This window comes from Aquarana catesbeiana, linkage group LG01 (genome assembly GCF_042186555.1).
Source record: "Aquarana catesbeiana isolate 2022-GZ linkage group LG01, ASM4218655v1, whole genome shotgun sequence".
Lineage (NCBI taxonomy): Eukaryota > Metazoa > Chordata > Amphibia > Anura > Ranidae > Aquarana > Aquarana catesbeiana.
Genome location: NC_133324.1, coordinates 964,587,320 through 964,602,762, shown reverse-complemented (window position 1 = coordinate 964,602,762; position 15,443 = coordinate 964,587,320). Strand labels below are relative to the sequence as shown.

Sequence of the window (15,443 nt, the reverse complement as noted above, 5' to 3'; positions counted from 1 at the left end):
ACGCATGCAAAATCGCTTTCCTGACACCAAAGAAACGACTGGCCTTTAGCAGATACACAGCAGTGCCATTAATTGTATTTGTATGATTTTGAAAAAGGGTTTGTGACTTTTTTCCGCATTTGTAGCTCATAGAGCAGCCCATTGAAATCAATAGGCTGCCCTACCCGTGACCTACATCTTTATCCACCCTGTCAGTACACCTTTGCATCCTAAAACCCATGCTAACCTCTTCACCCCAAAACTCCCTCATCCTCCCCACTCCAATCCCCCTCCCCTTTAACTCTACCTGCCTCCTCTGCTCATCTTTGCACCCACCTTCCTCACCTCCATACCTCCCCTCCTTGCTCACCTGTGCACCCCAAACTGTAATTCCTTCTCTGGCTACCTCTGCACACCCCAAATTACCCCCCCCCCACACACTAATTTGCATACCTTTGCAGAACAGGCTGATGGTAGACTTAATGACCACAGTTGCAGACAGGACTTTCAAGCATGTCCCTTTACCTCCCCAGTGGGCAGCATTCAGTATAGGTGATGGTGGATATGACCTCAGGGGGGTACGATACACATATGAATACTGCCTCTATTTACATATCAATGCTGCTAGTCCGCCGCTATTTACATATCAATGCCGCTATTTACATGTAAATACAGGGTCTGCAGGTGAGTCACCTGTATACAATCGGGCAGAGCTGGGCAGCATTAGTAACAGAACTTTACTCTGAGATATCAGGACACAGCATGGGACTAAAACCTCAAGGGACAAGGAAATTTAAACTGGGATAGTTGGCAAGTATGAGGCAGATGCTTTGGCCCCCCAACAATGACAGGGCCCAGGGCAGCTGCCCCTTTTGCCCTGCCTTAAAGACGGCCCTGGTTCCATGCCTTGTAGATTGTGTGGCGGAAGTCCTCATTGCCTGATAAATAAGATGGGAACTGCTATGGAGAAGGCTTGTCACAGGGCTTAAAATCATCCAAAACAACCATAATGGGGCTGTGATCTAATATTGCTATTTCTGAGATCTGGGATTTCTGTACCCCTAGGATTAAAGAGGATGAACAGAAGAAATAATCAATGCGTGATAAGGTGTCATGGGGTGGTAAGTAAAAAGTGAATTCCTTATCAGTCAGATGAGATAGGCGCCAAATATCCGACATGTGTAGTGAGGACATGGTGGTGGCGAGCAATGTAGTGGTCTGTAGGGTGGATGGCAAGGGTATGCGAAGTGCTGTACGTGGAGACGATTTGTCCTCATAACCATTCATAACACTGTTGAAATCCCTGCCCTGTAAGTGGAGTGGTTCTGAGGAGCGGAGTACCCACAAGGAGAGGTACTGGAAAAACGCAGTGCCTGGGGAGTTGACCGTGTAGATGTTAGTAATGGCTAGGTCTTTGGACGCAATGGTCAAGTAAATAGTTAATTTGCGACCTTCTTGGTCTCTGTCAACCGAGTGACGAGTGTATGGCAGTCTTTTATATAGGAGGATGATCACACCTGCTCTACACCTGCTCTACGCCCTGATGCTGGAGAACCGAAGACCTCACCAGCCGTAGTTTCTTGAGGCGTTGAAAATTTTGCTTAGGTAAATGGGTCATCTGAAGGAGAGCCACATCCGCTCGCAGCATGCGTTTTAAGTGACGGAGGATTTTCATCTGCTTGTTTGGTGACCGAAGCCCTTGACATTCCACGATACTATCCTCATGGTTAAAACTGATCTAGTAAAAGCTCTTCAAAGGGTACTGCCACCGAAGAAGAGGGAGGAGAAGGGGAAGCATGCAAACCAACCCTCAGGTCACAGTTCCCCCTTGTCTGGTAGGGAGAGACGAGAAATATGATGTGGATGGGTCACCCTACCTCCACAAGTATGAGAACCCCTGAAACTGTGGATTATACCGTGTTAAGGAAAAGAAAACAAGGGTCAAATTAAACTTAACCAAGGGGAAAACAGTAAAACAACAACCGTATGTAACTATTGACTTCACTTTTTTCCGTGTGAGAGAAAGAAACAAGAAATCATACACAGGAGAGTCTAGCTTCCATGCCCTCATCAGTTTTGGTGGTACTCCGATATAGACCTTGTGCTTTGGTTGGGAGAAGAAAAAAGAAAGAAATAACAATAAAGGATAACAATTTTAACCCTTACACCGAGAATCTCTCCCCATCTATATCTTGGCAGGGAAGCTGACGATTCCTTGCAATAAAGATCAAACATGGCACGAAATTTTAAACACAACTCTCCGGCTCATAGGCCTACGGAGAGGAGAAAATATCTAATAAGCAGTTAAACTACTACCATGCTAGTATAAGGCACAGGCATGCCCCAGGAAACACAAAATGAGGCATATCGACCACGCTTGGATGGATATTTCATAGGGCTGCTTTGGTGCTTAGACGAGCTCGGAGATGGAGAGGAAGGAACAGAGGGAGCAGTGACAGGTAGTGCTCAAAATTTTTGGGGGAGCGCAAACAAATTGAACATTTTGAAAAAAAAAACATCAATTGCAGCCACTGTGCCATCAAACGCAGCCACTGTGCCATCAAATGCAGCCAATGTGCCCATCAAATGCTACCACTGTGCCATCAAATGCAGCCACTATGTTTATCAAACGCTGTCACTGTGCCATCAAAACGCTGCCACTGTGCCCATCAATTGCAGCCACTGTGCCATCAAACGTTGCCACGGTGCCAAATGCTGCCACTGTGCCCATCAGCCACTGTGCCATATGCTGCCACTGTGCCCATCAAACGCTGCCACTGTGTCATCAAATGGTGCCACTGTGCCCATCAAACACTGCCTCTGTGCCATCAAATGCTGCCACTGCACCCATCAAATGCTGCCACTGTGCCATCAAATGCTGCCAGTGTGCCCATCAAATGCTGTCAGTGTGCCAATTAAATGCTGCCAGTGTGCCCATCATATGCTGCCAGTGTGCCCATCAAATGCTGCCACTGTGCCTATTAAATGCTGCCAGTGTGACCCCCGCAAGTGTGCCCTTGAATGCCACCAGTGTGACCCCTGCCCACTCGCCGTCTGGCCCGCGCTTACCCTGTCTTGGCGGGGCAGCGGATTATGGTGACGAGCCAGCGTCTCCTTCCGTCCTCAACTCCTGTCCTCTTCTCCTAATAGATGTCCAATAGCAGTGAATGTCGTTTCAGCCAATCAGGTGATAGGTAACAGACCTGAGCACCTGATTGGCACAGAGGTGGTTCAGTGTTAGGGAAGTGAATAATAATTTGCTTTTCTAACACAGCTGTGTGAACTGCTAGTGCCAAGCATGGCGCTCGCTGTTTACCTTTTTTGACACCTATTAGAGCCTCTGGCTCTAATCAGGTGCTTAAAAAACACCCCCCACTGCTGTAATTCAGGTGCCTGGCCCCCGAAAAGGGGCCGGGCGCCTGAATAGGGGCAGTCAGTAGCGGCCATGAATAGATTCATGCAATGCATGAATCTATCTATTGATGATAGAGGGGGTGGCAGGAGAAAGGGGTGGCGTCAGTGCGCTCTTATAGAAGGCCATGTCTCCTATCAGCAGAGATTCAACATATTGCTGGGCATTTGGTCGCCTTGAGGAGACTGCAGGTGCAGAACGGCAGGATATGCCAGGGAGAATTTTAGATTGTGCTGGTGCAGCTGTGAGCAAATGGGAGTAAAAGATTTCAGCTGCTTGGAGACCCCCATCGAATAATCATTGAAGAGTAATAGTTTGTGGCGGTCCACAGAGAGGCCCCGTGCCTTGCGGTAATGTTGTAGTATGGTGTGCTTTTCTGCATATTTTAAGTAACGTACAATTACTGGCCATGGCTTGGGTTGTGGAGGGCCTATGCGGTGCGCTTGTTCCACCACACAGGGGTAGCGGAGACCCAGAGCTTCAGGTATGCGCTGGCTGCAAAGCTCCATTAGAGATGTTGTCTTGTAACACTCAGGGAGACCTATAATGCACAGGTTATTCCAACGGGACCGGTTCTTGAAATCGTCAAACTTATCTATAAGGCATTGGGGTACTCCTATGTGGGTAGGTATAGAGACCGTTACCTGGTGTAGTCTTTTCTCCACTGAGGACATCCGTTGCTCTGCCTTCTGCAGCCTATGGGTCTGGCTGTGAAGATCCTCCTGTAGCTGCTCCATGCCATGCTGGACAGCCTTATCCACTGCCTCTGTGATCATGGGTGTGAGGAGTAGAGCTACCACCAAGGCTATTTTGGCATGTGCCACCTCTGTGTCCTCTGGGGAATGCAGTACCTAAGAGGAATGAGGCGGAGCAGTGATATCCTCGGCCGGGGGCCAGGGGCGAGGAGGCGAGGGGCGAGGAGCAGTGCGCTCCAGGAGTAGATCCATCCGACCCTCAGGATCGCGGCACTATAAACTGCCCGTAGAAGCCAATGCTGTGGCGTGGCTTGTATAAGCAAATGAGCTGGGGGGGGGGAGCCGTAGCCGTAACAGATCACTCCATCCTCCGGAAGTAGGTAGCCATCTTTTAGCTATAGCGTGGTCGGGAAATGGATAAAATACACATTCCCTGCAGACAAATCTATAGACTTAGCAGTGATTTCACCACAAAACTTGCAAATGTATTATTCCTCAATTTCACTCATTATACTGCTTAGACAAAGATTACATTTTGTCACTTTTATATCTTAATTTTTCTTTTTACTTTCTGTTTTATTTCTGTATTTAAATTATAAAACGAGAGTAATGAGGGGCCTTTCTGGCACACGAACAGGTCCAGGGTAGACAAGAGTCTTTAGGACATTTAAATTGGTTGTAGACCCTTATGCCCTGTACACACGATCAGACATTGATCGGACATTCCAACAACAAAATCCATAGATTTTTTCCAACGGATGTTAGCTCAAACTTGTCTTGCATAAACATGGTCGCACAAAGTCGTTCTGAACGCGGTGACGTAAAACACGTATGTCGGGACTATAAACGGGGCAGTAGCCAATAGCGTTCCTCTCTTAATTTATTCTGAGCATGCGTGGCACTTTGTGCATCGGATTTGTGTACACACGATCGGAATTTAACCGATCGGATTTTGTTGTCGGAAAATTTTATAGCCTGCTCTCAAACTTTGTGTGTCGGAAATTCCGACTGAAAAAGTCCGATGGAGCCCACACACGATCGGAATTTCCGACAACGCAATCAGATCGCACTTTTTCCAATGGAAAATCCGACCGTGTGTACAGGGCATTACAGTACACTTTATGCTACAGGTAAGCCTATAATAAAGCTTACCTGTAGCTACCCAGGATATCTCCTAAACCTGCATGGTTTATGGGAAATATCTCCTGTCCCCTGCATGTGCCAATGTCATCGGCACATGCGCACTGTAGCAAACTGAAGCAATGAAACGTATGCATGCGGGGGAGTGACGTCATCACGTTCTGGCCGATCACAGCGCCGGAGTCACGATACCCAGAAGTAAACCCCAGGAGAGATTTCGCCGACCAGAGGGGGGTACGAGGACCGCTGCGGGGGCTTCGATGTAAGGTAAGTAATTCATCCATCTCTTTATGGACCTTGCTTTGAGCACTGGTGGAACAGTCATGTTGGAACAGGAAGGGGCCATCCAATATCAGGTCATTCATCCCTACTGATCACCTTACAGATACATACATTGTCATGTCATTCATCCCTACTGATCACCCTACAGATACATACATTGTCAGGTCATTCATCCCTACTGATCCTCCTACAGATACATACATTGTCAGGCCATTCATCCCTACTGATCACCCTACAGATACATACATTGTCATGTCATTCATCCCTACTGATCACCCTACAGATACATACATTGTCAGGTCATTCATCCCTACTGATCACCCTACAGATACATACATTGTCAGGTCATTCATCCCTACTGATCCTCCTACAGATACATACATTGTCAGGTCATTCACCCCTACTGATCATCCTACAGATACACACATTGTCAGGTCATTCATCCCTACAATACATAGTCAGGTCATTCATCCCTACTGATCCTCCTACAGATAAATACATTGTCAGGTCATTCATCCCTACTGATCCTCCTACAGATACATACATTGTTAGGTCATTCATCCCTACTGATCACCCTACAGATACATACATTGTCAGGTCATTCATCCCTACCGATCCCCCTACAGATACATACATTGTCAGGTCATTCATCCCTACTGATCACCCTACAAATACATACATTGTCAGGTAATTCATCCCTACTGATCCTCCCACAGATACATACATTGTCAGGTCATTCATCCCTACTGATCATGCTACAGATACATACATTGTCAGGTCATTCATCCCTACTGATCCTCCTACAGATACACATGTAGTGCTGGTAGATTTAAGATCTACCATATGTTAGGTAAATTTAGTAACTTGTATGTTAGGAAGGTTAGATTTGCCTCTGTTCCAGCTTGGCTGACGTTGTGTGTGTTTCCATGCTGACCGGTGGGTGTCGCTGTTATCACTGGTTAGTGTTGGAAAGGCAACGTGTCGAAGCGTATGGATGCTCTTCTGTCCCGGAGACAACTCGGTGGAGGTGGTCCTCCGAGTTGCATTCTGGGCGAGGGTATTTATGGGACAGACGCCATATTGTGGGGTTCGTTTTACAGCCATCTGCTGGCCCTCCTGGCCGACAGGTATGCGTTAGAGAGCAATCTCGTGGTCCTCCGTTTCGGAGGCCCACGTCGCTACGGAGCAGGGGTGGGCACAGAAGCTTGTCTGGGGCCTACCACAGCAGCCAAGGAATGGTCCTGAGCTGTCTATCCCGAGTGAAGAAGCTGGACAACCGAGGAGATCCCAGGGGAGGACCCGTCATGGAAGGATCATGCAGAGTGCTGGTCTGGAGAGGGGCCTGGTGACTCGGTTGGAGGACGTATCCTAAAGTAACTATACAGCATAGTGTTGCCGGGTTGGCTCAAAGGTTCAAGCACTGTGACTGACGTTCACTACAGAAAGACCGGTACATCCTGTGGCAGAGGATCGTACAGGCTTATCCCAAACAAGTCTGTGGCAGAGACTTTTGTTCGTGCTACGTACTGGCCGCTAGGCTAGTGAGAGAGGCCTATCCAGGCGAGCAAAGAGTGTGTCCCACGAGGGGAGCGCATTCCATTATAATATCCAAATTCTACCAGGACATTTATCAAGAACCTTACAGGAAGATATTTGAGTTTCTTCTGCAGTTTCTCTTCTGCCTCTTTCCTGCTACTTCCTTAGGAAATTGTTTAATAAAGCATTGAAAACGTACTCAAGTGTTGGTGCGTGTGTCGTCCAGAGGTAAACTCAACAGAACCCTAGACCCGGTGCTGGTGAAACAGAGGGTAGGAGAGTGAAGGTAACAAGCCCGCTTAAACCAGCAGCTCCACCGAGAATTAGTGCTACATGTGGGGGCGCCGTCCGGGATTTGTTGACCGTCAATTCTCGCAACCCAGAGAAGTGTTTTACCGAGAGTTTATGGAGAGAGCTGGACTTTACAAAAATTTATTCAGGAAGAGAAAGGGTTAAACTGCAGGACTTTAATTATAAATGCGTAGATGGCGGGCGCCAGTGAAGGCCCGGGAGCTACGTGACCAGAAGAACAAGTGGGAGGAGCCTACCCTACTTGCTACCACGTGGGACGCGTGTATGTGTTTGGCGCCAGAGGAGAAGAGAGGCCTCGTGATCGTGCTGAGAAGATCAGAGTGTGGCCATGTCTTTTCCGGCGATGCAGCCAATCATGTAACCGAGAATGTTCCCTACAAGCACCGTGATGAATACTGTGCTATCTGGAACTCTGCTTACAGATACTGGAGTTCGTTTGAAGCCGCAGGGGAGGTTTTGTCCTGTATACCTCAGGAGATATTAAGGGACTAGGTATGATCTGCCACTGATGTGAAGGATTGGCCGTACATCTCCGTCCGTTTGGCCGATGTCCGCAATGTGGAGAGTACTTGTTTGTGGTGGAGCAACCTACCACGTCGCCCCGTGCTTATCGGATGGACTGGGCAACAGGTATCGCCACAGTAGAAACTGCTATCGCTACAGAGAGAGAACGACAGGCCACCACTTTGCCTGTTGTTGCTGACAATGTTCCGGAAAGAGAGACTGCTGCTGTCGTCTCATCAGGGGACATTACTTTGATTTCTGCGTCCACTACACCTACTCCTGTTGTACCTGTTCCAAGGAAGATGGGATATGTGAAGCTTCCCGCGGCCGTGGTCGAGGCCTACCCCAGAGGTTACCTGAGCCGGAGCTACCAGAGTCCATGTCAGGAACGGGTAAGCCACTGATGGGGAATGTATCTGGGACTGTAAACAAATATCTACCAGCAGAAGAGTTGGGAGATTCGGAAATAGAATCCATGTTGGATCTTTCCGGTGAAACAGAGGGAAGGAGAGTGAAGGTAACAAGCCCGCTTAAACCAGCAGCTCCACCAAGAGTTAGTGGTACACACACATTGTCAGGTCATTCATTCCTACTGATCCTCCTACAGATACATACATTGTCAGGTCATTCATCCCTACTGATCACCCTACAGATACATACATTGTCAGGTCATTCATCCCTACTGATCCCCCTACAGATACATACATTGTCAGGTCATTCATCCCTACTGATCACCCTACAGATACATACATTGTCAGGTCATTCATCCCTACTGATCACCCTACAGATACATACATTGTCATGTCATTCATCCCTACTGATCACCCTACAGATACATACATTGTCAGGTCATTCATCCCTACTGATCATCCTACAGATACATACATTGTCAGGTCATTCATCCCTACTGATCACCTTACAGATACATACATTGTCAGGTCATTCATCCCTACTGATCACCCTACAGATACATATGTTATGTGCTAAGGGAAAATAAATTGTCACCCAAATCTCTTGATGTAATTCATTCTTCTAATCACTTTACAGCTCTGTGTGAGAAGCCGGAGGACAGAAGGCTGATGATGGATCCAGAGAAGACATATTATAATATTGGAGATACAGTGACAGTAACATGTCCGGTTGGATTTTCCCCTTCTTATCCCTCTGCACAATGTGTGAATTATGGGCTCTACATTAGGTGGAATAATAGACTACACTGTAATGGTGAGTAATAAACCTCAATATACAGACTGCAGGAACCCAGAGCAACCAATCAGCAGTTACCTCTATTTGGTCTGACTCATCTAAACTGATGTAAGATAAAACCTGATTGGTGCATTGCACTCTACACATCATTACTGTCTGTATGATCTTTTTACATACATAACCCTGTGTCATGAACCTTGGAATACTGAAGTATTTCTCCTTTGATTCTATTACACAGTGGTGGGTCTTCTGCCCTGTCTTAAGGCTAACCCCCTCCAGATGGCTCCATGGTCTGGAAGGAAGGCATTCTTCTGTGTTTGACCATGACCAGTGTAGTCCAAATGTCCCCTACATTCAGTTTCTGTAATCCCCCCTTCATACTCCAACCCAATACCTTAACCCACCTAAAATAATGAGACCACACCTTTTATTTTATGGAGTAAAATGGCCATAACAGCCTCTTTTATTAAAACAATTCCAAATAAATAACTCCAATAAATAACCAATAAACATAAACAATAACATAACCTGTTAACCCCAGTCTGATGGTCTCTGACGGTGACCCACCTTTTTCCAAATATAACCACGTATAACACCAACGCACTGCGGGACCTTTACCAAACTAATAGGCCTCCAGCTGTAACCGCTCGGAGACAACCCCTTCCCGCAGCGCCACCAAATCCAGTATTCCATCCACCGTTCAGGAATACACCGGAGGCAGTGGCGTAGCGTGGGGGGTGCAGGGGGTGCCGTGGCCCCGAGTGCGACATTTAGGGGGGCGCCAGTATGTGTCACTGGCTGCCTCCTCCTAATTTCTAATTCCTGTGTCCCCCGCGCTCCGGCCGCCATGTTAAGTGTCTGGCGCCCTGTGATTGGGCGTATGAGGGTCATGTGAGGCGTAGGGCTGGCCTGTCCTCGATCTCTCCTGAAGTCCCGCCTCCACACATGACCCCCCATACGCCCAATCACAGGGCACTGGACACTGAACATGGCAGCAGGCAGAGCGCAGGGGAGAGAAGAATGTGAGCCGCCACTGTCTTCTCCTCCTCCTCCGGATCGTTGCAGGCCAGGATAAGAAGGTGAGTGAGACTCCCTCTTGAGAGTCATGTTACTGGCCTGGGGGGGGGGGGGGGCGAGAGAGAGAGACTGTAGGCAGGACAGTGTAGTGTAGTATAGTGGTCAGTATAGTGTAGTATAGTGGTTAGTATAGTGGTCATTATAGTGTAGTTTAGTATGGAGGTCAGTGTAGTGTAGTGGTCAGTATGGGGGGCAGTGTAGTGGACAGTATAGTGTAGTATGGTGGTCAGTATAGTGTCGTGTAGTATAGTGGTCAGTATAGTGTAGTATAGTGGACAGTATAGTGGTTAGTGTGGTTAGCATAGTGGTCAGTATAGTGTAGTGTAGTATAGTGGTTAGTATGGTGGTTAGTGTAGTAGACAGTATAGTGTAGTGGACAGTGTAGTATAGTGTGGTGGTCAGTGTAGTGTAGCATAGTGGTCAATGTAGTGTAGTATGGTGGTCAGTGTAGTGTAGTATAGTATAGTGGACAGTGTAGTGGTCAGTGTAGTGTAGTATGGTGGTCAGTGTAGTGGACAGTGTAGTATAGTGGACAGTGTAGTGTAGTATGGTGGTCAGTATAGTGTCATGTAGTATAGTGGACAGTGTAGTATAGTGGTCAGTGTAGTGTAGTATGGTGGTCAGTATAGTGTAGTATAGTGGTCAGTATAGTGGTTAGTGTAGTATAGTATAGTGGTCAGTATAGTGTAGTTTAGTATGGAGGTCAGTGTAGTATAGTGGTCAGTGTAGTGTAGTGTAGTATAGTGGTCAGTGTAGTGTAGCATAGTGGTCAGTAGGGATGAGCTTCGTGTTCGAGTCGAACCCATGTTCGACTCGAACATCGGCTGTTCGATCGTTCGCCGAATTGCGAACGTTATGGGCCGTTCGCGCTAAATTCGTGTGGCGCGTCACGGCCCATAATTCACTGCGGCATCGCAGTGCATTGCTGGCTGATGATTGGCCAAGCATGCACTATGACCCGCATGCTTGGCCAATCACAGCGCTGTCAGTAGAGAGAGCTGTAATTGGCCAAAGCCAGGGTGGCTTTGGCCAATTATGGCTCAGGGGATTTAGTACACACCCCACACTATATAAGGCCGCCTGCACGGCGGCCCTGTGTAGTGTGTGTTCCGGTGTGCTGAGAGATAGAGAGAGAGAGAGACAGTGTCATTTGATTTGAGTTAGATAGATTAGGCAGAACAGTCAGTCAGTTAGCTGCACTTACAGTGTATTGTGTATATATATGCATCCCAGGTGTTGCATATATATATATATACACTGTATTCAGTTTAGCTAGATCCGTTCCTGTTATCTTCTATCTAGACTATTTACATTTAATGCAGTGCGTCCTGCTCACAGTGTTCAGCTAGATCCGTTCCTGCTATTTACATTTAGTGCAGTGCGTCCTGCTCACAGTGTTCAGCTAGATCCGTTCCTGTTATCTTCTAGACTATTTACATTTAGTGCAGTGCGTCCTGCTCACAGTGTTCAGCTAGATCCGTTCCTGCAATTTACATTTAGTGCAGTGCGTCCTGCTCACAGTGTTCAGCTAGATCCGTTCCTGCTATTTACATTTAGTGCAGTGCGTCCTGCTCACAGTGTTCAGCTAGATCCGTTCCTGCTATTTACATTTAGTGCAGTGCGTCCTGCTCACAGTGTTCAGCTAGATCCGTTCCTGCTATTTACATTTAGTGCAGTGCGTCCTGCTCACAGTGTTCAGCTAGATCCGTTCCTGTTATCTTCTAGACTATTTACATTTAGTGCAGTGCGTCCTGCTCACAGTGTTCAGCTAGATCCGTTCCTGCAATTTACATTTAGTGCAGTGCGTCCTGCTCACAGTGTTCAGCTAGATCCGTTCCTGTTAAATTCCTACTGACCGGCAGGCTTGTCTGGTTACAGTATATAAAGCTACCTGAAGAAAATTACAGGTGTTCTATTTGATCCTATTAGTACCACGGTCAGGCAGCTAGACTATTTACATTTAGTACAGTGCGTCCTGCTCACAGTGTTCAGCTAGATCCGTTCCTGTTATCTTCCTACTGACAGGCAGGCTTGTCTGGTTACAGTATATAAAGCTACCTGAAGAAAATTACAGGTGTTCTATTTGATCCTATTAGTACCACGGTCAGGCAGCTAGACTATTTACATTTAGTACAGTGCGTCCTGCTCACAGTGTACAGCTAGATCCGTTCCTGTTATCTTCCTACTGACAGGCAGGCTTGTCTGGTTACAGTATATAAAGCTACCTGAAGAAAATTACAGGTGTTCTATTTGATCCTATTAGTACCACGGTCAGGCAGCTAGACTATTTACATTTAGTACAGTGCGTCCTGCTCACAGTGTTCAGCTAGATCCGTTCCTGTTATCTTCCTACTGACAGGCAGGCTTGTCTGGTTACAGTATATAAAGCTACCTGAAGAAAATTACAGGTGTTCTATTTGATCCTATTAGTACCACGGTCAGGCAGCTAGACTATTTACATTTAGTACAGTGCGTCCTGCTCACAGTGTTCAGCTAGATCCGTTCCTGTTATCTTCCTACTGACAGGCAGGCTTGTCTGGTTACAGTATATAAAGCTACTTGAAGAAAATTACAGGTGTTCTATCCCAGCTTAGTGCAGCTACAGGCCATTAGTATGTCTGGAAGGCCAAGAAGGAGAGGCAGACAGTCACAAGCCAATAAGAGAGGGCAAGCAGGCTCTGTGTCTAGTGCTGGTCGTGGAGACGGTGCATCCTCATCAGCACGTGGCCATGGGACACGCTTGGCCTTTTTTTCGGCAGCTGGCCATGTTGAGCCGCAACATGCGGAAGACTTGGTCGAGTGGATGACCAAGCCGTCCTCATCCTCCTCATCCTCTCTCACCCATGCCCAGGGTGCTTTGTCTGGCAAAGCAGCGGCCTCTTCCCTCAGCTCAATGTCATCAGTGACTCCTTCCCTAGCTCCACCATGTCCTCATGAGGATTCCCTCGAACTGTTTGACCACAGTGTTGGGTACATGCTCCAGGAGGATGCCCAGCGTTTGGAAGGCTCTGATGACGATACTGAGCTCGATGAAGGCAGTAACATGAGCGCGGACAGAGGGGGTGCCCAAGAAGGACAGCAATCTGGCAGTCATGCTCCCCCTGCTGCAGCATACTGCCAGGTTTGCTCCAGTGATGAGGAGGGAGGGGATGATGAGGTCACTGACTCAACGTGGGTGCCTGATAGGAGAGAGGAGGAGGAGGAGGAGGAGGAGGAGGAGGAGGCGGCAGCACATCACCAACGAGGCAGGATGCCCTCCAGGGGCCAGCCTAAGGGCAGCACATTGACTGCATCACACCCCAAAGCTCCACATGTGCAGGGCGCTGCAGTCTCTGCGCGTTATTCAAAAAGTTCTTTGGTGTGGGCCTTTTTTGAGACGAGTGCATCAGATCGCACCGCTAATATTTGCAACATATGTCTCAAGCGTATCTCGCGTGGCCAAAATATCTCCCGCTTGGGTACCACATGCTTGACCAGACATATGTTGACCTGCCATGCAGTTCGTTGGCAAGCGTATCTAAAAGACCCACACCAAAGAACAAAGAGGATCTCTCCTTGCTCCTCATCAGCTGAGATTTCCAACCCCACTAGACCTTCAGTCCTCTCTGAGACCTGCAGTGAGAGGAATGAAGGTGTAGAATTAGGTGTGTCACAGCCAAGTACTTGTGGGCAATCTGCTTTTGGTACACCGACGTCAGATTGTACCAGGCAAATTTCCCTGCCCCAGCTGCTGCACCGCCGAAAGAAGTTTGCTCCCAGCCATCCACATGCCCAGCGGTTGAATGCTAGCTTGGCAAAATTGCTAGCACTTCAACTGCTGCCTTTTCAGTTGGTAGACTCTGCCCCCTTCCGTGAGTTTGTGGAATGTGCGGTTCCTCAGTGGCAGGTACCCAAACGCCACTTTTTCTCACGGAAGGCGATTCCGGCTCTCTACCGGCATGTGGAAGGCAATGTCCATGCCTCGCTGGACAGGGCGGTCAGCGGTAAGGTGCATATTACCGCTGACTCATGGTCCAGCAGGCATGGACAGGGACGTTACCTAAGTTTCACGGCGCATTGGGTGACTCTGCTGGCAGCTGGGAAGGATGCAGGACAAGGTGCAGTAGTGTTGGAGGTTGTTCCGCCACCACGCCTCCAAAATGCTGATTGTGACACACCTCTCTCCTCCACCCCCTCCTCTTCTTCTTCCTCCATGGCCTCTTCCTCGGAACCAGCAGTGCTCCGTAGGCGTTCAAGGGGCTACGCAAGTACGCAGGCCAAAAGATGCCATGCGGTGCTTGAGCTGGTGTGCTTGGGGGACAGGAGCCACACTGGGGCAGAGGTTCTGTCAGCTCTGCAGGGGCAGGTTCAGAGGTGGTTGACGCCACGCCAACTTAAGGCAGGAATGGTGGTTTGCGACAATGGCACCAACCTCCTCTCTGCCCTCCGACAGGGACAAATGACCCATGTGCCCTGTTTGGCTCACGTCCTTAACTTGGTGGTGCAGCGGTTCTTGGGCAGGTACCCGGGCTTACAGGATGTCCTGAGGCATTCCAGGAAAGTCTGTGTGCATTTCCGCCGGTCATATAATGCCAGTGCTCAGCTGACGGACCTCCAAAAGGAGTTTAACCTGCCCAAGAACCGCCTAATCTGTGACATGCCCACCAGGTGGAACTCAACGTTGGCCATGCTGCAGCGGCTGCACACGCAGCAGAGGGCCATCAATGAGTACCTGTGCGACTATGGCACCAGGACAGGGTCAGGGGAGCTTGGTTTTTTTTCCCCACGCCAGTGGGCCATGATCAGGGATGCATGCACTGTCCTGTCACCATTCGAGGAGGCCACGAGGATGGTGAGCAGTGACAGTGCATGCATCAGTGACACTGTCCCCCTTGTCCACCTGTTGGAGCACACGCTGCGTGGAATAATGGACAGGGCACTTGAGGCAGAACAGAGGCAGGAAGAGGAGGACTTCCTTAGCTCTCAAGGCCCCCTTTATCCAGACAGTGTTCCTGCGTGCCCGCCGATCACACAGGAAGAGGACGAGGAGGAAGAGGAGGAGGAGGAAGATTGTGTCAGTATGGAGGTGGAGCCTGGCACTCAGCATCAGCAGCAGTCTTTAAGGGATCAGTCCCAAGAAACACATGGACTTGTACGTGGCTGGGAGGAGGTGGCTGCGGACCATGTCGTTCTTAGTGACCCAGAGGACTCCGGACCGAATGCCTCAGCAAACCTACGCTGCATGGCCTCCCTGATCCTGCAAAGCCTGCGTAAGGATCCTCGTATTCGTGGTATCAAGGAGAAGGACCAATACTGGCTGG

General features: G+C 48.6%; 1 protein-coding gene across 9 annotated transcripts in view; it reads left to right on the top strand.

Moving 5' to 3' along the window:
- The window catches only part of LOC141122014 (C4b-binding protein alpha chain-like), a 341,346-nt gene that overhangs the window by 98,985 nt on the left and 226,918 nt on the right, over nt 1–15,443 (top strand). For all 9 annotated transcript variants that reach the window (XM_073611817.1, XM_073611832.1, XM_073611852.1 and 6 more), the window contains one exon: nt 8,908–9,084. In XM_073611817.1, coding sequence (XP_073467918.1) covers nt 8,908–9,084 — 177 coding nt within the window. The remainder of the gene's footprint in view (nt 1–8,907; nt 9,085–15,443) is intronic.